The sequence below is a fragment of the Rhineura floridana genome, chromosome 9 (assembly GCF_030035675.1).
Source record: "Rhineura floridana isolate rRhiFlo1 chromosome 9, rRhiFlo1.hap2, whole genome shotgun sequence".
Classification (NCBI taxonomy): domain Eukaryota; kingdom Metazoa; phylum Chordata; class Lepidosauria; order Squamata; family Rhineuridae; genus Rhineura; species Rhineura floridana.
The window spans coordinates 78,944,988-78,970,179 of NC_084488.1; the positions used below are offsets into that span (position 1 = coordinate 78,944,988).

At 40.6% G+C, this 25,192-nt stretch overlaps 1 protein-coding gene across 1 annotated transcript in view; it reads right to left on the reverse strand.

The window, feature by feature from the left end:
* Nucleotides 1-24,873, reverse strand: part of HSPA4L (heat shock protein family A (Hsp70) member 4 like) — a 48,993-nt gene extending 24,120 nt beyond the window's left edge. The window contains exons 1-8 of the mRNA XM_061585078.1: nt 24,550-24,873; nt 18,010-18,067; nt 16,899-17,039; nt 14,937-15,059; nt 11,122-11,221; nt 8,861-8,994; nt 2,301-2,545; nt 2,138-2,214 (exon numbers count right to left, since the gene is read on the reverse strand). Of these exons, the coding sequence (XP_061441062.1) occupies nt 2,138-2,214; nt 2,301-2,545; nt 8,861-8,994; nt 11,122-11,221; nt 14,937-15,059; nt 16,899-17,039; nt 18,010-18,067; nt 24,550-24,656 (985 nt within the window). The 5' untranslated portion in view covers nt 24,657-24,873. The remainder of the gene's footprint in view (nt 1-2,137; nt 2,215-2,300; nt 2,546-8,860; nt 8,995-11,121; nt 11,222-14,936; nt 15,060-16,898; nt 17,040-18,009; nt 18,068-24,549) is intronic.
* Between the last annotated feature and the right edge of the window lie 319 nt (nt 24,874-25,192).

Consider the following 25,192-nt stretch of genomic DNA (forward strand, 5'->3'; position numbering starts at 1 on the left):
TGATTGGTTGCTTTTGAACCCTCAGGAACATTTAACAATTCTCAGAAATATTTTACAATCCTGGTAAGGTGTTTAATACACCTTCCGGTTTACACTTGGGGGATAGTTTCCAACTGATGAGGTTTAGCGATGTGGACAAGATGCTTTTAGCAGTCTGTCTTACTACATGTTGTCTTCATCCTTGCTCATCATGGCTTATTTGAACTAGCTAGGGTGGGATGGCTGGGCGGGTCCAGGGAGTGGTGAATGTCAGCCACCCTTAAAAGAGGCAGTTGGATGATCACTCCTAAGTAAGCTACCCTTAGACCCAGAGGTTTACAATTACTACCACCCAGTCACAAATACCCCTTTTGGGGGCATTTTTTTTTAGAGGGTGGCTGCAGCCCTACTGTAGACTTTTGTGAAATATACTGATCTGGACCCATTCTAGTTTGTGTTCTGCTCCAGTTTTGAGATACAATCAGCCTTACTTACCCTGCCAGAACCTTTACTGGGAAAGGGACAGGGGCAATGTGACCTATTATTCTTGCTTAATCCCTCAGTGAATTTTGCTATCATTGACCATAGTGGTAACCTCATGATTAGATTACTATAATACACTAGGTAGAGTTACACTTGCAACTGGTTCAGAAGCAGCAACTAGCCCACTTAGTGGAGCTTCCTACCACACACACACATAACACCAGTGCTAAGGGATCTGTTCTGGCTGCTGATTAACTCCCAAGTCAAGTTTAAGGTTTTTACTTTAACCTATAAAGCTCTAAACAGTTTAGATTCGAACCAGGTTATCTTTTCAGACCATGTTTTCTTATGCAGCCTGTCCAGGTCATTGTGATCCACTAGTGTGTCTGTGCGTGTTCTGACTCTAAAGTGACCTACTGAAAGTTGGCTGGCTGGTGTTCAAAGGAGAGCCTTTTCCAATGTGATACTAATTTTGTGGAACGAGCTCCCTATGAGATCAGGCGAGCACCAACGATGGGGTGCTTCTGCAGGCAGCTAAAGACCTTCGCAGGCAGCTAAAGACCTGGCACTTTCTACCAAGTGATACAGAGTTCTTTTTTGTTGTTGTTCTTGCTGCTATAGTTGTTGAAATTATATCACTATGTGGATGTTATGTTATTAACATTGTTTTATGAAGAAGAAACCTGAAGAGGGCAGAGGTTGCCTCTTGAGGAAAGAGCAGGCTGGCTGGATTCTAGGAAGCTGAATGTGTTAAGCTAGAGCGGGCTGAAGGTGTTGAGCTTGGATTCTTGCCGCCGCCAGACCTAAGCCGGGCCATGAGGAGCAGCAGGGGCTGTCCAGTGACTTCCCCCAACTCCTGTGCTGTGGTGCCCCCAGGGAATGCCTTGTAGAAGAGAAAATGAGAAAAAGCAGGGTGCACCGGATGGTCCTGGCCACTTGTCTGGGCTCCCTGCTCTTGGTGATCTACTTACAGAGCAGTCTCAACCCAGCCCCTGCCGCTTGTCAGGGCCGAGTTCGAACTGCCCGCATGGCAGGAGCAGTGGTGCAGGAGGTGGAGTAGCCGGAGCCTCATTGCACTTGCAGACCCCAGTGCAAGTATGGCCGTGGCGGTGGGGAGACCCTTGGTGCTGTGCATGGCTGGCGTTTTGGTGGCTGTTGGCCAGGACCGGCTGCAACCTCGCCATATGGAGGATACCCTGGAGACCAGATGGATTACCCCCAGAACATCATTGTGCCACCAGACAGCCTCTTTCTCAACAAGGTGGAGTATTGTGAAGTAATCTTGGAGACTGAAACAACAGAGGCAGAAGGGTAGCCTCGTTGAATGCACCATGGCTTACAACAGGACTCTCTTCCAAGTTGTTGGAACAGAGCAGGGCAGGGGATAAGTGGGGAAGTGTGATGGAATTTGCTGTGTTGGTATATTTATTTGTTAATAATTTGTATTAAGTATGAGTTTATTTGTATTATGGCTTCATTGCGTACTTTTTATAATACTTCTTGTGTTCTTTTTTCCTTGTACACCGCTTAGAGATATTTTTATATATTAAGCGGTATAGAAATAGTCTAAATAAAATAAATATCATAAACAGCTTTAATAATAGACTGGCAGGCAAGAAGTCTTAGTTTTAAAAAATACAGGTTTTGAAAATAAGCTGAAGCAGTTTCTACTTACTTGCTTGCTCCATCACTGCTCTCAAAGGAGGTTCTACTCTGGCCAGAAGTGATGTACATAACTGTTCAAACTGAGCTCTGTTTAAAAGAAGGAATCCACTAAGTACTGAAGACAAAAGTGACTACCATTTTACTTACACCTTATACAAAACTGAACACAATACCTGTTCATCTTACTAGAGACATCAACATCATTCATGAAACATTCTATGTTCATAGGAAGATCAGAGGCATTGGCACTCATAAGCTTCTTCAATTTTTCACATTCCTGATACAAGCGCAGCAGTGCCCGAGCGTTGTCTTTCACGTTTAGTTTATACTTAGATCTGAATTCTTCGCAGAAGTAATCCACCAAAGCCTCATCAAAGTTTCTACCACCCAAAAATGGGTCAAACGTAGTAGCCAGTACCTGTAAAGTTAAAGATACAGCACGACAGTGGTTATGAATATAAAGTTACTAACTGGAAAGTCAATAGTCTATTTATTTATATACTGCGATTTCAAAAAATTATGCTCAAACACAAACAAATAGCCCAAATACTGTAGCATAGTAATACATAATAAAACGAACAATCACTACAACACACAAATATATATATAATATACATCAAAATGAAAATGAGCATAAAGTTCAACAATAAAGCTCAAGCCAAAATAGCCAAAGTAAAGGAATGTAAAGTTAATAACTGGAAACTTTTTATGCCACCCTTCGTACCGGTCTTCAGGGCTGTTTACAACACAGAAGGTTGGATCAAATGCTATGTGAGTGGAGTTCCATTCATGCAATTTGATTTCCTCTTCTCCTCCCACACATCCCCAAATCTGCTCCAAAGGGTCTCCTAACTCTCTGGAGCTGATTTGGTGCATGTGTGTAGGGGACAGGAGAGAAAGTTCTATTGTGCCGATGGAAGTCTCCTGCACAAGTGAAACTACAGCACTGGATACAGCCCATAAATGCTAATAAAAAAACACCAGTTCATTAAAATCCAATACACACAGTAAAAACAGTAACAATCACAGTAGCTGGACAATTCTCAATAGCTTGCGATCAATAACCTGCAATGGGTGAACAAATGTTTTCAGGAGGTGCCAGAATACAGCAGAGTTGCTGCTTGCCAAAAAGTTATGACAGAAATGTTCATGCTTATAGGCAGATATTTTAAGTAATATGCACTCAATTTATTGCAATGCTCACTATAAACATCTTTTAGCAGCAACCACAAAACCGATAACCATTTTCCAAAAGATGGCAGAGATCAAAGCTACAATTTTCTTGCAAACTTTTTACACCAAACATTTTGTATCTATAGATGACAGACGGACTGCATTAATTCATACTACAACTTCTACTGTCTTCATGAAAGCTGAACCAATGAATGGCTTTCATAAAATTTAATTTCCATTCTTTGCCGAAAAGCTGCACTAATAAGACATAAAATCCAAAGGTGACTGTGTGCAATTAGAATGGACTATTGGTTTGTGCAATGGGAATTCACCTTCCTCTCCTCTGCCCCTGCAGCCTTCTATGAACCACCAAAATTGGGGGAGGGCAGGAGAGGAAGTCCACTTGTATGATCCTGCATTTTCCCCAATATATTGACATTTTAAGTTGTTTTTGGCTTGCTAGAAGGCATCTATTTTCTAAGGAATTACTCACAAATATGGTGCTTAGACAGTATCTTAAAGAGTCAGAGGGAGCTGTGTCAGCTGGTCCATTGGATATACAAGTGAACCAGTTCTCAGACAGCAAGCGACAAGGGTGAGCTAACAGGGAGAGCTAGGAGTTTGACAGAGGAATTTAGTGGGGGAGGTCCCTAATTTTTTTTTCTTGCACAGCGCACCACATACCAGTGGGACTCTCCTGTTTACCCTGAACGAGGACAGGACAAAGCACAGGTCATTCCAATACAAATAGAAACAAACAAAAGGCAGAAGAGACTATGGACTTTTCCAATACGGGCTTTCCAGATGTATATTATACGGACACTGCAGTAGCGGTAAACTGCAAGATGTGTGCAATGTTTGTTTTCTTGCCTGAGAACATGGTGCACACATGCAACAAGTGCAAGCTGGTGGCACTGCTGGAAGAAAAAGTGAGGGGCCTGGAACAGTGGGTGGCCACACTGAAGAGTGTAAGAGAAGACGAATTCTTAGACAGAATGCTGGAACGACAACAGCAAAGAGAAGTGCAGGAGGTGGAAGAACAACAGCAACTTGAAGCAGAAGAGGAGACTGTTGCAGAGAGCAACAGCGAAGTGGAGGAAACTCTGTGGAAAAGGGTGACAGTTAGAAGAGCTAGAAGACACCCTTCACTGGTGGAACTATGGAACTGCTTCCAGGCGCTTGAGGATGAGATTAGAGGACAGTCTGCAGGGGAAGAATTACAGGAGACCTCATGCGACAATGAGTGAGAGGCGGAAACTCAGTCAAGCAGAGGCAATGAAACCATACCCCAAAAGAAGACAACAAGAGGAGGAGTAGGAGTAGTGGGAGACTCCCTACTGCGTGGGATTGAAACCCAAGTATGCCAAGAAGATCCATGGACTCGCCAGAAATGCTGTCTTCCTGGAGGATGGATTAGAGATGTGATGGAAGGGTTGCCAATGCTCATAAAGGCTGCTGCCAGATATCCCTTTCTTCTCATCCATGCGGGCACAAATGATACTGTGAAGCAGAGCTACGAAGAAATCAGAAAGAAACTCAAAGACTTTGGGGCCCAGACAGTTTTCTCATCCATCCTTCTGGTACTTAGAAGAGGAGTAGAAAGGGAAAGAAAACTAGTCCGGGTGAATGACTGGCTATGAAGGTTGTGCCAACGCAAGAGATTTGGATTCTGGGAACACAAACTATGCTTCCTGGAAGATGGACTGCTGGCAAGTGACGGATTGCACCTCACAAGGACTGGGAAGAAAGTGTTTGGCCACAGCATAGAGAAAGTCATCCGGAGAGCTTTAAAATAAATCCTAAGGGGGAGGGAGACTGTAAACTTGGTCGTAACAATTAACAAAGGCTTGTGTGCACAGTAAGAGGAATTGAGGGAACGGCTCTAATGGGGCCCAGTAATAGACTTCATAAAGATGTAGGTAGGAAGTCACGCCGTAAATCATATGCTCTTCAATGTCTACTAATGCCCATCGTATGGGAAACAAACAGGACAAACTTGTCTTGTGAACCGCCCAGAGAGCTTCGGCTATGGGGCGGTCTATAAGTTTAATGAAATAAATAAAATAATAAATAAACTTGAACTCTTAATATAGGAGAGTAAATACGACTTGATAGGTATAACTGAAACTTGGTGGGATGACTCCCATGATTGGAATTCAGCAATTGAAGGATATAACTTGTTCAAAAGGAACAGAAGAAATAGAAAGGGAAGCGGAATCGCGCTTTATGTTAAAAATATATATCCCTGCACAGAAATACAGGAAGATGAGCTTGGTAGCTCCACCAAGAGTATCTGGATTAAAATAAATGGGGCAAGGAATAAAAGGAACATGGAGTTGGAGTCTACTACCGAACACCCAATCAATCAAGGAGATGACGAGGATAAAACTTTTGAAAAGCAAACTGCCAATGTTTTGAGGAGGCATGATGTAGGGGGGATTTCAATTACCCCAATATATATTGGGAGACAAATTCTGTCAAGCACGGCCCCTCCAAGAAATTCCTGACTTGTGTTAGAGATAACTTTCTCCTACAGAAAGTGGAAGAAACAACTAGAATATCAGCTATCCTTGACTTGATTATAACCAAGAGATGATTTGGTGGACAAAGTGGCAGTTGCAGGAACTCTGGGGGAAAGTGACCATGCTATACTCGATTTTAAAGGAAGCAAAAGTTGAGATTAGCCATACGTGTGCCCTAGACTTCAGGAAAGCCGATCTTAATGAACTCAAAAGAATGGGAAGTAAGGTTCCGTGGCAAGCGATCCTAATGAGAAAAGGAATCCAAGATGGCTGGGAGTTTCTAAAAAAGAAAATTCTAAAGGGACAATGGGAAACAATTCCATCACAGAAAAAAGGGGGAAGACCACAGAAGAAGCCAATGTGGCTACACAGAAAGCTTAGAGATGACCTGAAAACAAAAAAAGGACACATACAGGAAGTGGAAGGAAGACCAGGCTACAAAGGAAGAGTACAGACAGGTAGCATGGAATTGCAGGGATGGTGTCACAAAGGCTAAAGCTGAGAATGAGCTGAGGTAAGCTGACAGATGCCAGAAGCAACACAAAAAAGCTTTCGTCAGGTACGTCCATAGTAAAAGACAGAGAAAACAAATGGTGATACAGCTACACAATGAGGATGACAAAATGGTAACAGATGACAAAAAAAAGGTAGAAGTGTTCAATCCCTATTCTGGCTCAGTCTTCTCCCAAAAGAGGGTCTATGACCCTCCTGGGATATGTGAAGTTGAAGGGGCAGGATTGCAGCTTGAAATTGATAAACAAATGGTCAAGGAATACCTATTCACTTTGAACAAGTTCAAATCTGCAGAGCCCAATGAACTGCATCCTAGAGTATTGAAGGAACTGGCTGAAGAACTCTTGGAACCACTGTCTATTATCTTCGCAAAATCATGGAGGATGGGTGAAATGCCAGATGACTGGAGGAGGGCTAATGTTGTCTCTATCTTCAAAAAGGAGGAACCTGGGAATTACAGACCAGTCAGCCTAACATGAATCCCTGGGAAAATTCTGGAGCAGATTATAAAGCGGTCAGTTTATAAGCACCTTGAAAATAATGCAGTGATTACTGGAAGCCAACATGGATTTATAAAGAATAAATCTTGTCAAACTAATCTTATATCATTTTTTGATTGGGTAACCTCCCTAGTAGATTGTGGGAATGCTGCGGACATAATATATCAACTTCAGCAAAACTTTTAACAAAGTGCTCCATGATATTCTAATTAGCAAACTAGTTAAAAATGGGCTAGGTGGAACAACTATCAGGTGGATCCACAGTTGGCTACAGAATTGTACTCAAAGAGTGCTTATCAATAGTTCCTTCTCAAACTGGAGGGAGGTAACAAGCCCATAGGGACCCACTGCTCTTCAACCTTTTTATTAATGACTTGTATGAGCAGGTATAGGGAATAATTAAATTTGCAGATGATACGAAATTGAGAGGGATAGCTAATACCCTGGAGGACAGAAACAAAATTCAAACTGATCTTAATAGGTTGGAACACTGGGCTGAAAACAACAGAATGAAATTTAACAGGGATAAGTACCAAGTTCTACACCTAGGAAAAAAACCCCAAATGCACAGTTAGAAGATGGGAAATACTTGGCTCAGCAATACTATATGAGAGAAGGATCTTGAAACTGTTGTTGATCACAAACTGAATATGAGCCAACAGTGTGATGTGGCTGCAAAAAAGACAAATGCTATTTTAGGCTGCATTAACAGAGTATAGTTTCCAAATCATGTGAAGTACTAGTTCCCCTCTATTCGGCACTGGTTAGGCCTCATCTTGAGTCCAGTTCTGGGCACCACAATTTAAGAAGGATGCACGCAAACTGGAATGGGTTGAGAGGAGGGCAACAAGGATGATCAGACTGTAATAACTTTGCATGTTTAGCTTTGAGAAGAGAAGACTGAGGGAAGATATGATAGCACTCTTTCAAGTACTTGAAAGGTTGTCACACAGAGGAGGGCCAGGATCTCTTCTTGATTGTCCCAGAGTGCAGGACACGGAATAATGGGCTGAAGTTACAAGAAGCCAGATTTCAACTGAACATCAAGAAAAACTTCCTAACTGTTAAGAGTGGTAGGACAATGGAACCAATTACCTACAGAGGTAGTGGGCTCTCCAACACTGGACGCCTTCAAGAAGCTGCTAGACAGCCACTTGTCGGGTATGCTTTAATTTCGATTCGTGCATTGAACAGGGAGTTGGACTCGATGACCTTACAGGCCCATTCCAACTCTATGATTCTACGAATTATTTTGCTGAATACCACATTATATACTGCTTTGTAGCTGTAAATCACAGCACATGAATTCTTGGCGCTTGTGAACATTTTCTATGCTTCTTTGTTGTTGTTATGTGCCTTCAAGTCGATTTCGACTTATGGCGACCCTATGAATCAGCGACCTCCAATAGCATCTGTTGTAAACCACCCTGATCAGATCTTGTAAGTTCAAGTCTATGGCTTTCTGTATGGAATCAATCCATCACTTGTTTGGCCTTTCCTTTTTTCTACTCTCTTCTGTTTTTCCCAGCATTATTGTCTTTTCTAGTGAATCATGTCTTCTCATGTGTCCAAAGTATGATAACCTCAGTTTCATCATTTTAGCTTCTAATTATAGTTTTAGTTTAATTTGTTCTAACATCCAATTATTTGTCTTCTTTGAGGTCCATGGTTACTTTTCTGAATTGACAAGATCAAGGGCCTTCTCAGTGGTGGCCCCCGAACTATGGAATAGTCTCCCTGAGGAGGTTCGCCTGGCGCCAACACTATCATCCTTTCGGCGCCAGGTTAAAACCTTTCTCTACTCCGAGGCATTTTAATTTTTTGTTAATGATTGTAATGTTTGTAATTTGATTTTAGCCTTTGCTGTTTTTAGATTGTGAAATTTGATTTTAGACTGATGTTTTTGTATTATATTGTATTTTATTGTATCTATGTTCACCGCCCAGAGAGCTATTGCTAGTCGGGCGGTATATAAGTTTTAAAAATAAATAAAATAAATAATTACATGCCAATTCAACAAATTACCTTTAATTTTCCTTTGTTAAAAGCACAGACAGAAACTTGGTATGCAGAGTGTCCCATATCTACAAAAACCACATTCCTTGGTCTCTCCTCTGGGGTTGGTAGATCCTGTTTATAAATTCCATAAGCCAGCGCAACTGCAAGAGCATAAAGAATACATTTTGTGAAATCTAAGTAGCATTACGATAGTATTATGGAATATGTCACTGTATTATGGAAGAACTAAAATACGGTATTTTCAGGTTCTTCCAAAAAGCCTGCTTTAATCGCATTAGAATAATCTATTACCTTCGAAGTCTCTCATGGAACATGGAGTTGTATCCAATGCCGCATGTGTGGAGTTCTATTCGCACAATGAGACTCTCCATGTTCTGTTTCAGAATGCCCTCAAGATCTGTTCCAGAGGGTCCTCCAACCCTCTGGAGCAAATTCTGAGGGTACATGGTCGGCTGCAGGAAGATGAGAAGAAAGTTCCGTTGTGCAGCCGGAAGTCTGCTGTGCTAGTGGAACAGCAGCGTTGGATACGACCTGAACCATTTTACATTTAAATACGTTCAGCGTCAGAATCACTGAGAGACTGCTGGGAGACATCATGATGCATTTGATTTAAAAATGCAAACAGAACGAACAAGTGATTCAATGTGTGCTCCTATATGTCAGTGCTAGAATTGCCTGTGAGGCTAGGTCACCAGCTAGACCAGATTCCACACGTGACCAGTAACTTTGACTAACTATTATTGTTGTTGTTGCTGCTGTTGTTGTTGTTGCTGTTGTTGTTATTATTATTATTACTATAATTAAAGCAGACTGAATGTGTGGTAAATAGCTTTATGATGACAGCTGTAACAATTTAGGATATTCTATGTATCAACATCTATACAAAAATACATGGAAAAATGTAAATAGCTTTTTGCATAATGCCAAATATAAAGCCATCATCAAGAAGAGACATTTCACACACCCATCTTCAAATTGCTTTAATTAAAAAGTTGTAAGAAGTTAAATGAGACATCTCAAAGAAAGACATTCAAATATGTCAAGGTTTTTAGTATTTGCTTTGATATAGATGCAAGTTATGTATGGGAGAAAGAAATCCTCTTCAGGAGTTACTCATGTGAAAGAGTAAAAGTAGAGAAAGGGGCTGTATTTAGTGCCACCTTAAAGCCACATGGTTCCTCCTATCACTGCTGTGTGGGTATAACTTTTCAAATGGAGGCTCTTTGAGCAATTAAGAATTCCATTGTTTCAAATTATGTGGGGAGCGTCACAGCAGATTCCCTGCTTCAGAAGTTAGGCCCCACATGGCGACAGCAGGAGGCGCCACATGACTTTGGGGTTGGGCTCAACATGCCACCCTATAGCCCCTTGTATCATGTTTGCTCCCTTCATAAAACTTTACACCTGAAAAGGACTAGACAATTTTGTATGTTAGATGAACAGAAGACTCAAATACACAAGACACCCTGCAAAATGTCTATCAAGTTTTACTTTTGTCGCAAACTCCTTCAAGTTTGAAGAGATGATATTCTACTCTTTCATTCCATTTAAGAGTATTATTAAGATCTCTTCTGTTTTATTTTTTTACTTTAATTTTTTAGCTTAAATAAAAATAAGTTGACATTTCAAACGTCTCAGTAATTATGAATTTGGCTTACTATATCTCCTCTAGTTCAATGATGGAGCACCTGTGGCCATCCAAACATTACATAATCCCTGACCACTGTCTATACTGGCTGTGGTTGATGGGAATTGAAGTCTGACAACCTCTGGAGGGCTTTCCATCTGTGCTCTGGATGGACTACATATCTAAGCTGTATGATCTATTGTGGAACAGGATACACTTGTGTCTCAAATTATATACAGAAACTTTCATTCCTTTTTTGCCGAAAGCATTTAAAAGTAATTGTTCTTTTCAAACCTAAATTCTGTTCAGCTCCACAGTTCTCCGGATTGAGGCAACAATCATTTAAAGCTGCTGCAATCCTATACACTTACTTGACAGTGAGTCATGTTGAACTCAGAAATTACTTCTGTAGACATGTACAGGATTGTTCTGCATGTCTCCACTAGATACACACAGAATTAGAAGAAAGAAGAAAGCTCCTCTACTGTAATTTAGTTGTGAGTAAGCTGCCCTAGAATGGGGTCATGATGTCCTGCATAATTTCACCAGCTGTTCTGGTTCACACATTGATATTTGTCTGTAAATTTCATTCTAAAACAAACTGTATGATATATAGTAATTATCAAAGTCGCAAGTTTACCTGCTGTTGTTTCATTCATTAACCTCAGGCAATTTAAGCCTGCTACTTGTGCAGCTGACATTACTGACCTTCTTTCAGCATCAGTAAAAAAACTTGGGATCTGTTGAAAAAATGGTTATATTAGCTGCAGTGCATTCCTTTTTGCTAATGAATTCCAAACAAGACACATTCCATACATCTTATTTACTGTAAAGTTGAAGTACTTTAAGTACAGTAGGGCCCCACTCATACAGCGGGTTACGTTCCGGACCCCCGCTGTAAAGCAAAAACCGCTATAAAGCGGAACCCATTGACTAACATTGACCAAAATGGCACCTGATGGCAAAAAACCGCTGTAAAAGTGGAACAAGTGCTGCAAGAGCGGGGCCTTTCTGCAATTGACAACCGCTGCATTAGCAGAACGCTGTAAAGCGAAGCGCTGTAAAGCGGGGCCCTACTGTAATTATACATCCATTAATCCACAATACCACAATTTAATAGCTCAGTTCACATTCTGTTTAGGAAGAAATGCTAAATTAACTACAATTATTACATTTATTACATTAATTGAACATACATTATTTATATAGTGTCATCAATATGTGTGGCATTTAAAAGTACAGAATACCCTACACCCTGAGCAGCTTATAATCTATAGCTCAACATGCAGAAGACAAAAGGAGAGGGATACAGAGGTAGAGATAAATAGGGAAAGATTATTCATTTATTTCAGTTGCATGTACAAGCACAGGGACAATAAATGCATGCCAATGACTTATGGAAAGGTGGGTAGAGAAAAAAATAAGCCAAACAGCATTTCTTCAAGGCCAATTTTGGGTTGCCAGTGAACTAAGTTCCCTTTTAGACTAATTTGGTTTAATGAAGTTCACTGAAATAGTTCAAAATTGCATCCATGTTAAAAAAAAAAGTGATCTGAAGTAAGAAAGTTAGCTTCATGGAGGTGTTGTGGGAGATAGTTCCAGGCATAAGGAGTTGCAAGGGAGGATGAGTCCTTTGGATCACCAAGGGTGATGGAGCTTGAGGAGTAAAGAACACCAGCAGGAATGTATCAGGATATTAGAGTGCAGAAATACAGGAGGAGGAACAAAATCATGGAGGGCTTTGAAAGAAAGGACAGGGAGTGGGCAGCAAAAGTAAATTAAGTGTTTAAGGAAGGGGAGTCACAGAGTGAATGATGAGAGGCTATTGATGGTGGCAGTTCTGGAGATACTCTCTTCAGTCTTTTTGACGGTGTTCATACTGTTTAAGGATCTGACTTTGTTTAGAAGTTTATAGAAGGGATCAAATTGCTGTTTGAATCCAGATTCAGTATGTATAGAAGTATTAAAGTAAAAAAGCTATGAAAAGGCCAAACAGTAACTTGCTATATTAAGTTCTTTCTACTTAAGTAATAATTAGTAAAATGCAATATAAAGTGACAAAAATCTCACTATTATGATATTTGCAGCAGAATTAATATATTACCAGATTGGAATATTATGTACACATACAAAAATGCATACTGCCTGCCAGGTGCTAAAAATTTGGATCCTGGCTGCATTCAGATTTCTTAACTTTTGTCCAAGGAATACTTTGTTCTAGCTGTTTCCAATTTACTAAACAAAAAGTAGATCTTCATGCAATTTACCACAGTGAAAAATAAACTATTAATTGACTATATATTTTGATACTATCTCCTCATATAGCAAACACTGGTTAAGTGAGCCCCACTCAACATTTGTACAGAGCAGAACAGGTCATTTACTATAAGGTTATTTTCATTACAGTTATTAATGCAGATTTACAACGTAAGTAGGAGCCTTAAGCAAGATATGGAAGACTTCTAGGTTCATTTGTAACTTGAATCTGAATTAATAATAATAATAAACTTTATTTCTACCCCGCCCTTTTTCCAATAGGACTCAGAGGGGCTTACAACTAAAAACAACACCAATTAAAACATACAGAAGTATACTATTAAAAAAGAATTAAACTATGAGAAAAATTAAAACCATAAAATATAGGTTAAAAACAGCGGACAATTTAAAGTAATAAATTATTAAAATATCTAAAATAATAAAATCATATAATATAGTCACCAAACCTATGACACTTAATCCTGGTTGTTCTCTATCCCAAATGCCCGTTGAAATAAAACAGTCTTTACTTGTCGCCGGAAAGACGGCAAGGAGGGAGCTGATCGTACCTCACTCGGAAGGGAGTTCCAGGGGCGGCCACCGAAAAGGCCCTATCTCATGTCCGCGTCATATGTGCTTGCGAAGGTGTGGGGAACACAAGAAGGGCCTCACCTGAAGATCTCAGATCCCGGACAGGTTCATGTAGGGAGATACGATCTGTCAAATAGCCTGGACCTGAGCCGTATAGGGCTTTGTAGGTCAAAACCAGCACTTTGAATTGTGACCGGAAACAAATTGGCAGCCAGTGGAGCTGTTGTAACAGGGGAGTTGTATGGTCCCTGTAACCAGCCCCAGTTAGCACTCTGGCTGCAGCTCTTTGTACCAATTTAAGTTTCCGAACAGTCTTCAGAGGCAGCCCCATGTAGAGCGCATTACAGTAGTCTAAGCGGGATGTAACCAAGGCATGCATCACTCTAGTCAGATCAGGCAGCTCCAGGAACGGGCGCAGCTGGCGCACCAGTTTTAATTGGGCAAATGCGCTCCTGGATACAGGATTAGATCCCTTTCCCACTGAAACAGAGAAAGCTGTCTTACACCAGTTCAGACACTGGCTTCATTTGCACATATTGGTAAGCCACTGTTTATTCAACAAATCACAAGTTGTCTCACAGATGAGCAAACAAACAATGGTTTGTTTCCCCAAATCTTTGTTTGTTTTCTGCTGCTCTTGCCTTGCACCTTTTAAACTGGAATTAATTTTAATTTTAATTATCTGGGGTGGAATGGTAAAAAAAAAAAACAGTTAAGCAAAGCTGTTGGGTTCAAGCATAACATTATAGTTAAAACAAACCATGGTTCAAAACCAACAAAAACAATGGCTTCACATTATGGTTTATTGGCAGAAAACAAACCATGGTTAGTTTGCTGGGCTCATACATTCAAACTAACCACACGGCTAAACAAATCGTAGTTTAGCATTAGGTGTGAAGCAGGCCTATTTGTCTATCTAGCCCAGTATTATCTTCTCTGACTGGCAGAGGTTCTCTAAGATCTCAACAAGAGTCTCACTCATCACCGACTAAAGGGAGATGTCAAGGATTGATCCTCGGCTCTTGCAAATGTAAAGCATGTCATCTACCAATGAGCTACAGTCTCTCCCTCTCGCATCGTAATCCTCAGAGTACACAGTCAACTAACTAGGTCAACCTTTAACATTACCTGAAGCTTCTTCTTGAAAAGATTTTACAATATTGGTTGCAAAATTAAGTGAAAGGATTTCTGTTGCTCACATGTTTTTAATAGGACAGTATCCAACTGTCAATGCAAGGATTTACACTTGGGCAACAGACCTCCCCCCATCAAAAAAATCTGTTATTGAGGTTCACCCAACCCTCCAGAGCAGATATGGGATGGGTGCAGGGCACGGGAAGAGGAAGGAGAAATTCTGTTTCACAAGCAGAAATCCCACCTGTGATCATCTTAAATGCACGGGAGACAAAATTAGTTGGATCCAGTCAATAATCATTACCAGCTGAAATAACTCAAGAAAATTACTGTGAGTATTTTACAAAGCAAAGCTATCCTAGCATATTGTGCTGCACATCCTTTTTAGCAACAGCTTTCATTATGATCTCTTCCAAAGATATACAATGCTGTTATTTTTTATAAGTATCTGATCATCATTAAATACTAACTTACTGAAATTACACAGTCTGCTACAGGTTTTTTAAGTGCACTTTCTGATGTCTCTTTAAGCTTAACCAAGAGCATGCCTGTAACCTGTTCAATTGCAAAGGGTCTCTCTTCATCCAAGTAGCGAACCTACAATGTAAGAAAAACAATATCCATGTTAACACACATGGTCTCAGAAGTGTAACGTTTTACTATAATGTGTTTCCAATACACATTAAGGCAACCTTCCAAAATACTGTCAAAACATTTAATAGACCTCTGAATCACATTACAAAATGACCCATGGGTCAGATGTACACCCAAGATATTTTACATACATACCTAAAAGGTAAAGCATGAGTGTGACTAACATGCCTCATATAGGTACAATAATCAGGAATATAGGTTGGTTTCAGATTCCTGTCTAGTGTACATTCAGTCATAAACCCAGTTTTACTGTGATATAATGTGGGAATTCTTATTACTCCACTGAAACACAAATCCACTTCCTACAGAGCACTGAACACAGTTCCTTTATTGCGATACTGCTCAGAAATGGTCTGACTCTTTTCCACAGCCAAGAATATTGGGAACTTGCTTTGAGAAGTGATAGTCTTCTTGTATACTAGACTGGAAGAGTATACTAAGATAATAGCAGCATACAACCAAAAGCAGCTGCACTCAGCATGTAGTTGAGGATCATGTTTTAAAACAGATTTTCTTGATAGATAAGATGAAATCAAGATACGGAGGTTGCAATCTTGTGCATGTTGCCTTGCTACCACTGAATCTAATGGGACCTACCTCTCAGTAAATGTATTAAGGAGCAAACTTAAGAATCCTACACACGAGAGAAACATGATGCAACTGGCTTCTTATAAGCTACTGTATTACTTACAGATGCCCATCTATTAATTATAGAGTAGCACTGTCTAATTGTATGCATGTTAAGTTTACATTGTTAGCCATCAGTGCCTAATATTAAATATTGTTATAATTTAAAATGTGAATGTTATCTACATAGGGTTGGATCCAGAGTTTCCGTGAGCTGAACTCCACTCATGGGATACTACCCTCTGGAGGAAGGAGGGAATATTAATTTTGCCCATTCCCCCTGCTCCCTACAGCTCCCCAGCCACCTCCCAGAGCTCTGGAAGATCTCCCAACCAACCAGAGTAGCTTTTCAGGGGACACAGGGAACTACAGGAGGACTTGGTAAAGGTTTCCACTTTCTTCCATGTAGAGTTCACCTTATAGGAATTTTATGCAGGTAACATGTACATCCAAAACTATATTTAATAACGGACAGCAGGAAAATAATAACCGTGTAGGAAATAATTTTTCTAAGTTTATTTTTCTTTATTTTCAAAAAATGTATATCACACCACTCAATATAAATATTTCTAGAGGCGGCTTGCAGTGTTAAAAATATAGAAACAGTTTTGATTTTGTTTTGAACAAAAACAACAGGTAAGTAACAGCATTAGAATAGCTATATGGAAGAATAAAAAGCCTGAGAAAATAAAAAGGTCTTTTCCTGGTGCCAAAAGGAAATTAAAATAGACATTAGGAAAGTCTCCCAGGGAGAACATTCCACAGGTGGCATGTGACAAACAGAAAGGTCCTCTTTCAGTTGCCATCTGTCTCATCTTTAGGTGGTCCCGCCATCTGAGGGCCTCCAAAAGACCTCAGTACACAGACAGGTTGATGTGGGCAAGTTCATTATCTTCATTACATCTTCCACAAATACTCAAGTTAATCTTATCAGATCTTCATTAATGCCTTGTTCTGACATTTAGTAATTTGGTAAGCTACTGGAGGTCACTGATTCATAGGGTCGCCATAAGTTGTAATCGACTTGAAGGCACATAACAACAACAACAACAAAATTTGGTAAGACAAACTGGAGAGATCATTTGTTAGAATGCACAATGCACAGTAAATTTTAACATTAAATGCAGATCTCATAACACAGCCTGCAACACTCACCTTTACTCCTACACTCCCATTAGGAAACTTCTGAAGCTCATAGGGCAGTTTGGCTCTTTCAGCTTTTATAAAAGGATCATCAAATGCTCTCCCATGCAGTTTTTTGAATCCATGTAATGTATTCTTAATATTTGTGACAATCTGTTCAAGTATAATATTGCCATTATTAATTTCCCATATTTATATTACAGCTCAGCAATGATCTTATTAATTTTTATGAGTAAAGTTCAAACTTGTTTTCAAATTCACACCTGTGGTGAAAACAACATCTACTGATTTGATTCTTTTATTGTATATTATCTTGGAAACACTAGTGCACAACAGAAGTGGGGTATAAATCTAAGAAAGAAAGAATAAATAATACCAAGAATACTAACTTAACTTGCAATCTTCTCTCAGCATCTTTAGCTGCAATTTATCTTTGACTAGCACTGAAGTGTCATAATAGTAAAAAAAACCCTGCATTGCTTTCCAAGTCATTTAAGAGTACTACTTCCAAGGACAGCTTCTACACCCCACTGTTATCCAATTAATACAATGTATTTCTCTCTCTCTTTTTTTTTTACTACAGTAGGGCCCCGTTCATATGGTAGGTTCTGTTCCAGGCTCCCGCCGAAAAGTGAAAACCGCCGGAAAGTGGGGCCCTACTCAGCTGTATCGTGCAAGCTCCCAGCACTACAGCTGATTGTGCGCTCCAGCTGATCAGCTGTAGCGCGCAATCAGTTGCAGCGTGCTCCAGCTGATCCCTGTTAGCTGTAGCGTGTAAGCTCCCTGCACTCCAGCTGACAGGGATCAGCTGGAGCGCGGGAGCTCTTGTGCTCCAGCTGATCGCTGTCAGCTGGAGCGCAGTGGCTGGAGCTCCTGGCGCTACATCTGATCGCCCCGCTGACATTGCCATATTAGTGGAATGCCAACAAGCGGGGCCCTACTGTATTTTAAACAAGTTTTTAAAGCGCTCTGAGGTACTGGTGTTCATAATGTCCACTAGCAGTAACCACTGACGCCTGACATTAGGAAACCATTTCTGGAATTAGTAAACAAAAATTCTTATGAGAATCCACGCTGGGAAAGACAACAAAGTTCCCTAAAGTAACAATAAATTAATGTTTACCTGGCTCTTTGCTGCATTTCCAATAGTCCGGGCTTTAGATCCTAGTGATATACAAGCTCTGAAATACAAAACAGATACTTAGTTTGCAAATGAGCTAAGAAAGAATAAGAAGGCAGTTATTACTGTACTGAAACTTCTTTCTGCAACAAACAGGTTATCTTGATATCATAGTTAAGTTTGTGCCGTTAGCTATCCAAGTAGCAGCACCAAGCACAAACCATTGTGAGACTAGAACAAACAGCAATCACATGAACAGTCTCAAAATCTCAAACACAAAACCAGCATAATCTGCATGGCAAACGTGTGATCATCTTGACACCTCTCCACATTTATTCAAATCCAGCCAACTTGCTTTATTCACCCAAGCTTAAAGAACATATGGTCTCAGCCTCAGGAATTTCTCTCCGAAATTGGTGAGCTAGCATATTGAAAATTCCATTAACAAATTCTAAAAAGACTGTCAATTTTAGATTTTTATATACATTTTTCAACCAGTATCAGATATTTTGAGATGTCACTAATCATGGAATTGTGTGATGCTGTCAATTTAAGGCATACACTTGCCTGATAATATATTGTTAGTTAACAACTGCCTCCAAGTGACACAGTGCAGCCTCAGCACTGTTGTATATCAACTTTCCTCAACCAGAAAAGAAAGCTTATGGCCTAGACTGCTAGCATGCAGGCTGTGGCACTTTGTCTTCTATAACACAGTGGCAGCTGGGCCATATAGCATCAGTTGAAAAACACTGACAAAAGGCTTCAAAATATCTTAACCCTCAGAAGTAGTGAAACACCTCACTTAAGAAAGGCTTACTCTTATGTTGTAAGAATATGCCAACATAGTGTAAAGGGGAGAGGGGATGGATAGTAATTTGGATAGTATTCTTAAAATGGCACTGTGGAAGAACAGATTATCTTTAAACAGAAATAGAGCAAAATGATGCAGGTGTGAGCATGTAGCCATCCTTTCAAAGTTTTCCAGTCTTTTTGACGTAGGCACTATCCAATAGGCACCCACAACAGTCATCCCACAATGCATACATTTCTACTGTAGCAGCATTGGTCATCCTTCACATCACTTTTAGTTTTTCAAATAATAGTTTGAAGCACTACAAACCCATGCAAAACCTGTTTGAACAGGAAGAATGGACTCTAATTTCATATCCACACTGCTGCAAAACTGCCTGCAATTAATCTACAAGTAGTAGCTTTGAAAGGCATTCCAGAGAGGATACCTATTTTCTTGCCTCCAAACTCTGCATCTTTAAAAAAATGGGAGGGAAGCAATCTTCAGGTGGAAAAACAAAAAGGACTCTAAGGCTGGCATTAGTCAGTGTCATACACAAAACTTATTCATGCAAATACTACATGTGAAGCTTGCAAAACAGTTCTTCAACCCATGTCTTCTACTCCTATGGCTTTCAGTTCCCCAACCATGCTTTTTTACCTCTCTATAATCAATTAATACTTAATTGCTTTACAGCTCTCCATCAGCCTAAAAAAAACACAAAATCCATTATTCTAATCATTCACGTATGATCAATGTAAGATTCTTAACAGTTGTACAAGATAATTAGGCTTTTTTCTTTAATCTGAATAAGATAACCTGAAAATATCTGAGAACTTGAATATGTAAACTTGTGTTTGGTTCACAGATGTACTGCATTAATCAACCACAACTGTATTTCACATGCAGACTATTTGTGCAGGTAATCATCCTGTTTCACAATTCTCAGTCCCCAAACGGTGGGAAGTTCCAAGAACAGATTTTTACAGGTTCACTTCCTTGTGAAGAGGGTATACTTCAGATTTTTGGGTGTTTTCAGGCAAGTAACAGAACAGCACTAGTATTCAGACTCAGAAAAATATATCCTATCCAGCCTTCCAGGGCAGCTTCAAGCTAGCCAATTGCAAATATTGTTTAAAATATTTGTATCTTACTTCTGTAATTCAAAGTGACACACCAAGAATGTTCATGCGTTGTACCTTCAAACATTCAAAACCAACCATACATTAAGAAGGTTTGACACAACATTTGGGACTTTCTTCTATAGTGTAGTTCTCTGAATATGGACGAACTATGAAAAGACCAAAGTGGTAATTTTTAAGAAACCTAAGACCTAGATGTCGCATACTGACAATTGTGCAATTGAACAGATTTAATCATGTCATCTCTCTCTCTCTCTCTCTCTTTCTCTGTGTGTGTTTTAAACTGTTGTTTGACAGGGTTATTTTCAATCTATAAGGCTGGCTATTCTAGAGAAACAATGGTGGTGGCAGGGAGGGAATTCTTCCTACTTAAGACTACATCAGATCTTATACAGATCAGAAAATCTGGGGCTATGCTGATTTCACTAAACTGGAAAAGTCTCAGGATAGAAAACAGCATTTTGAATTGCCTTAAGCAATACCCCCTTTAGTTTTCTTTTGATCAGATATGCTTCCCATGATAATGGAAGTCCATTTCGTATAATCAATTTATTTGACAAGATTATGATGGAAACAGAAGCAGCCTAAACTTTATCTCCAGGAGCAGGGTTCTCCCATTCTACTAAAGTAGGCTTGATCATAGCCTTTCCCACCTTGTCAATCACCTGCTGCCACCATAACATCAGGTGACCTATTTTTGCTTTGCAGCACACTAGCAGCACTGTAAATGAAGATCCTAGTGAGGTTGAAGTCACTACAGATCAGCTGATTGATATTATCTTCTAGCCCTGCTTTCAGCAGGAATTGGCTCCACTCAGGAATTCCAAATTTTAAAAACTACCAAATACAAGCCCCATTTGCCAACGAACAACTGGGAATGGATTTTAAGGCTCCCAATGATTCCTTTGCAAGGACGTGTTTACCTGTCCCACACAAGACATCGCATATAATATCAGCTGTGGGACAGGTGGGTGTTGCTTGAGGTATATAGGCTTGTGAACCAAGTTAGGACCCCTGTTAGACCTAATTAGGGCCACAAGCTGGAGGTTCCCCATCATGCATCCGGGCTGTGCAAGACGGGAGGCTATACAGTCATATGGCTTTTTACTTTTATATGTCAATGTGAACTAATCTGACTATTCTTTTCAAAGTTAAATCACCACCATGGCATTACTATTAAGTTTAAATTATGGTTTTTCAAGAGCTATTTAAGAGAGCTGGGAATCTTCATAGCATAAGAGATCTGTTATTTTAACAGTTCCAACGGATGCCGCCCGAGCTTTTAGATGACAACCTGACATTCTGTTTTAAGATTTGTATTCACGAGGATACAGAAAAAAAATTACTCCAGTAATTGAATTTTTCCATCTATAATTGTAACATACATTTAGAATAGTTTCTTGCTTTATTATATGTTGATCAAACACAACTGAAATCCTGCTAGTTAGCAGCAATAGATGTGCAAATGAAAAGGTGATTTTATTTGCCTGTGCAGCACAGCATGTGTATCAAAGGTTGTTTTTCACTCCTGTGCAGGTAGCGGACTTTAGTGATCACTGACTACATATAGATTTTGGTATAATGTAGATCAAATTATGGTTTTTGTTATGACCTAAGGTCTAAACCAGGAATCCCTGTGGTCCTGGAGAACACATCTGGAAGAAACTGTCATGAGAACTACAGGAAAATACCTAATGATGCTCAGAAAATACCACCTTCAAACAACAACAGAACACAAACACCCCAAAACAAAGAAAATACAGAAGGAGGCAACCAAACAGGCTAAAAACTCAAAGCTTCAACTGAAACAAAATAAAATGGAAGGAATAAGAGATTTTAGTTGGTATCAAGGGAGGCTGCCATGGGTCTAAACAAATAAATTTGCTTTAGTATAAGACATACATCTACTTAAACTAGCAGAAATACAACAGGTACATTTCTCCTCATCACCACCAAAAGCACCTACAAACAAAAAAGGTCTTGCATTTTGTTTGAAATGTCAAAAGGGAAGAGGCCTGAAGGACCTTTCAACAGGCCATTTCAGCACACAGGAAAAGTACACTTATTTTTGCCCTCACCATGGCTAGATTTCCAGTAGCCTGGAATAGCTGTTGTCTAACCCAGGTCCTTAAGCAAGCCCTCTATATACAGATATTTGAAGAGGGTAATCTCCTCATTTGATAGCATTCCTATAACAGTAGATTAGGCCACCAATAAGAATTTAAAACCACTGCTAAAAATTCCAAAAGGAATATTTTGGACGAAAGATGGGATAGAAACATAATCAGAGGTTTAAGGCTTGAGATCAATAAATTACAGTGAAAGAGGTACTACCAGAATACAGCCTGAAATAGTTGTTTAAAGCATAACCAACATTGTTAAAAATTTGCACATTTTGATCTAGAAAAGCACTTAAGTGCCTGTAGCAAAGCAACAAGTTTGCATTTTTGAAGAGATACTTTCATTGAAGGCTCATTAGAGATCAACACAATCTGATAGTGATAACAAAGCCGCTTCAGTACTTGGGAGGTTGTCCAGGAAAATATTGCTTCAGCACATTAAAACCTACATTACTTCTTGTAACCTTTGTTAAAATGTACTGTAAATTTTCACAGGGAAACATTTCTGGTGTCCATTTATCAAACTTATTAATATTCCCTAACTCTTAATCTTCATCTGTGGCTGCACTGATTGAAGGAAGAGAGACTACGATTTGGAGTGTGTAAGACCATGGCTCACTAAGGCTTTCCCCCATAGTTGCTAAACTATAGTTCAGCATTAGGTCCAAACAGGGTATAGTATAGCTGCTTTTTGCTCACATTCATTCCTTGTTACTTTTGCCTTGATTCCAATCCAGTCCCATCTCACCACTCCCAATTTGGTTCAGAGACAATCTGTCTATGAGAACAAGATGTTGAGGACAAACTGGAAAGCTATCATCTTCATGACCAATATGTGGGCTTCCTAATACTGGACCTTTGGTCTAATCCAGCAAAAGAAGCTCTTGTATATGCATTCTAATCTTGGCTATAATCATGTTTTCACAACTTCGCTTTATCATCACAGTTATGCTACATTTAAGTGATTAACGAATAGTTATAAGCCTTGCTAGCAATAAGATTGTTTTTCAAAGCAACAGAGAGCCAGCAATTAGTTTCCAAGCATTTTGTTAAGTGAATCCCTAGTTTGTGCTAGAGATAGTGCTCATTTACAACTCCTGGCTGTAACCCATGGAAACAAGGGAGAGTGAGGAATTTCCACCTACATCCTGCATACTCTGTTATTAGACATACAGTACACTAACTCTTCCCTGGCATCTCCTTCCATGTCCTACATCCTGGTGAGGCAACTGAACAAGTAGTAGCACGTCAGGCAGAAGGGTGCTAGGTGCAGGAAGAAGGAAGAGAAGAGCTATGTTAATCTCTTTTATTCTTTCTAGGTAACCTTTCCCTTTCACCCACACAAACTCCAACTGGGTGATTTCAGAAGGTGGACCTATGAACGCTGCACATTGCACATCATTGCAACCACAACTGCTCTCAAATGGAATATTTTTCTTTCCTCATGTGAAGCACTAAAACTACCTTGAGCTTCCAGAAGTGCGCCAACACCCAAATCCTGGGACTATTTGCCAAAAGACAAATGCTTTTGCTATTGCCCCATTCCAAACTCATGTAGCACAGCTAAAGGTGGTAAAATGAGCAGAGCAGAGTAAAGAACAAAATCGTTCCCTAGGGATTACTTGACACCTTAACCTTCACAACGCTAGGTTCTAACTAGTGGGTTACAATGTACAACTGGGTTGCACACCAGTTGCTCTACCATTTTTTGGAGAGGATGATTTTTAAAGAGAAGAAAGACCTAAAAGCAGCAGCAGCAGGAAGGACAAGAGGATATTTGGAAGGGGAGGGGAGGAAAACAGAGAGGACAGGTAAGCATGATGAAAGAAGAGGAGAAGGACCCCTCTCATTACAGGCCAATGATCCTCCCCCCTCATTACTGACAAAAGATAAAAGTGGATTCCAAGTCTGAAAACCGTTGGTAAAGGAGACTCAGACCTGTCATCATCCTAAGCACAGAAAATGAGAGGTGAAGAGCACGATCAGCTCCGGACCAAGGAGGAGGGGATCCTTAAGGAGGTAGCTAAAAAGGGATAAAGTCGAGGGGGAGGGGGTGTCACCTATTTAAGCGAAGCTAATGAAGGAGAAAAGACGGGCCTGAAAGGAGTCCTCGAAGGAATTAAAAGGGCGGGGAAGAGAGAAAAGGGAACATGAATGAAAATGGGGTGCCAGTCCATGGCGTGAGGAGCCCCCCAAGTGGTGGGTGAAGGAAATGAGAGGAGACACTGGCGCTCGGGAAGGAGAGACCCCGCAGTTCGAAGACTTCATTATGCCATGAAAGGCGGAGGCTGCGGCCAGAGGGCCGGTAGTCATTGGGGAAGGTGAGGAAGAGAGGCCTGTAGTTACGGGGATGGAGGAAGAGCGGCAGGAGCGGCAGTTGGAGGGGGTCGGTTTTCTTCTCAGGGGCCTACGAAGGACTCTTGACAGTTCCTGCAACCAAATGGCGTTTGGGAGGCCGGCTAAGGAAGAGGGTGAGGCCAGTACTCACGGGGTGCAGCGGTCGCTGTATTCGTTGGCGATGGTTTCGATGCCGCCGCTCCGCGCCACCGCGATGTAGCAATTCTGGAAGCCCAGGTCGATGCCCACCACAGACATGGCTGCGCCGGGTGCGGTCCGCTTTCTTCCTCCCCCTCTCCGCTGCTGTGGCGGTCCCTTTCGGGCGAGCGCTCTCGGCCGCGGCTGCTGCGACGCGGGTCCTTGCGCGTCTCGCGCTCTCTCTCTCACTGCGGAGCAACAGCCACCAACCGGCACTTACTGTCTTCTGCGCAGGCGCGTGTGGTTGCCAAACGGGGACGCCGCGAAACTCCGGATGCAGCATCGGCAATTTCCGCCTAGACTCGGGCAGCCTCCCGAGTTCGAGAAAGATCTGGAAAGGGGGCAAGGGGAGGAGGAGGGAGAGGTTGCTGGCCACGGTCGCCATCCTGTGGCCAGAGGTCAGCACTGCTGCTAAGTGTTCGCCGACTGTTGGTTAGTCGCTTTTCCAGGCATTATATGACCTGCAAAAGTATATGGGAGTGACCTAAAATAACGCAGACCGGTCCAGCAACACCAAATGCATCATTTCGCAATTAATTAAACAAATTAAAAAATTAAAACCCGCAAATATTTATTCATTGGAAATGTATACTCCA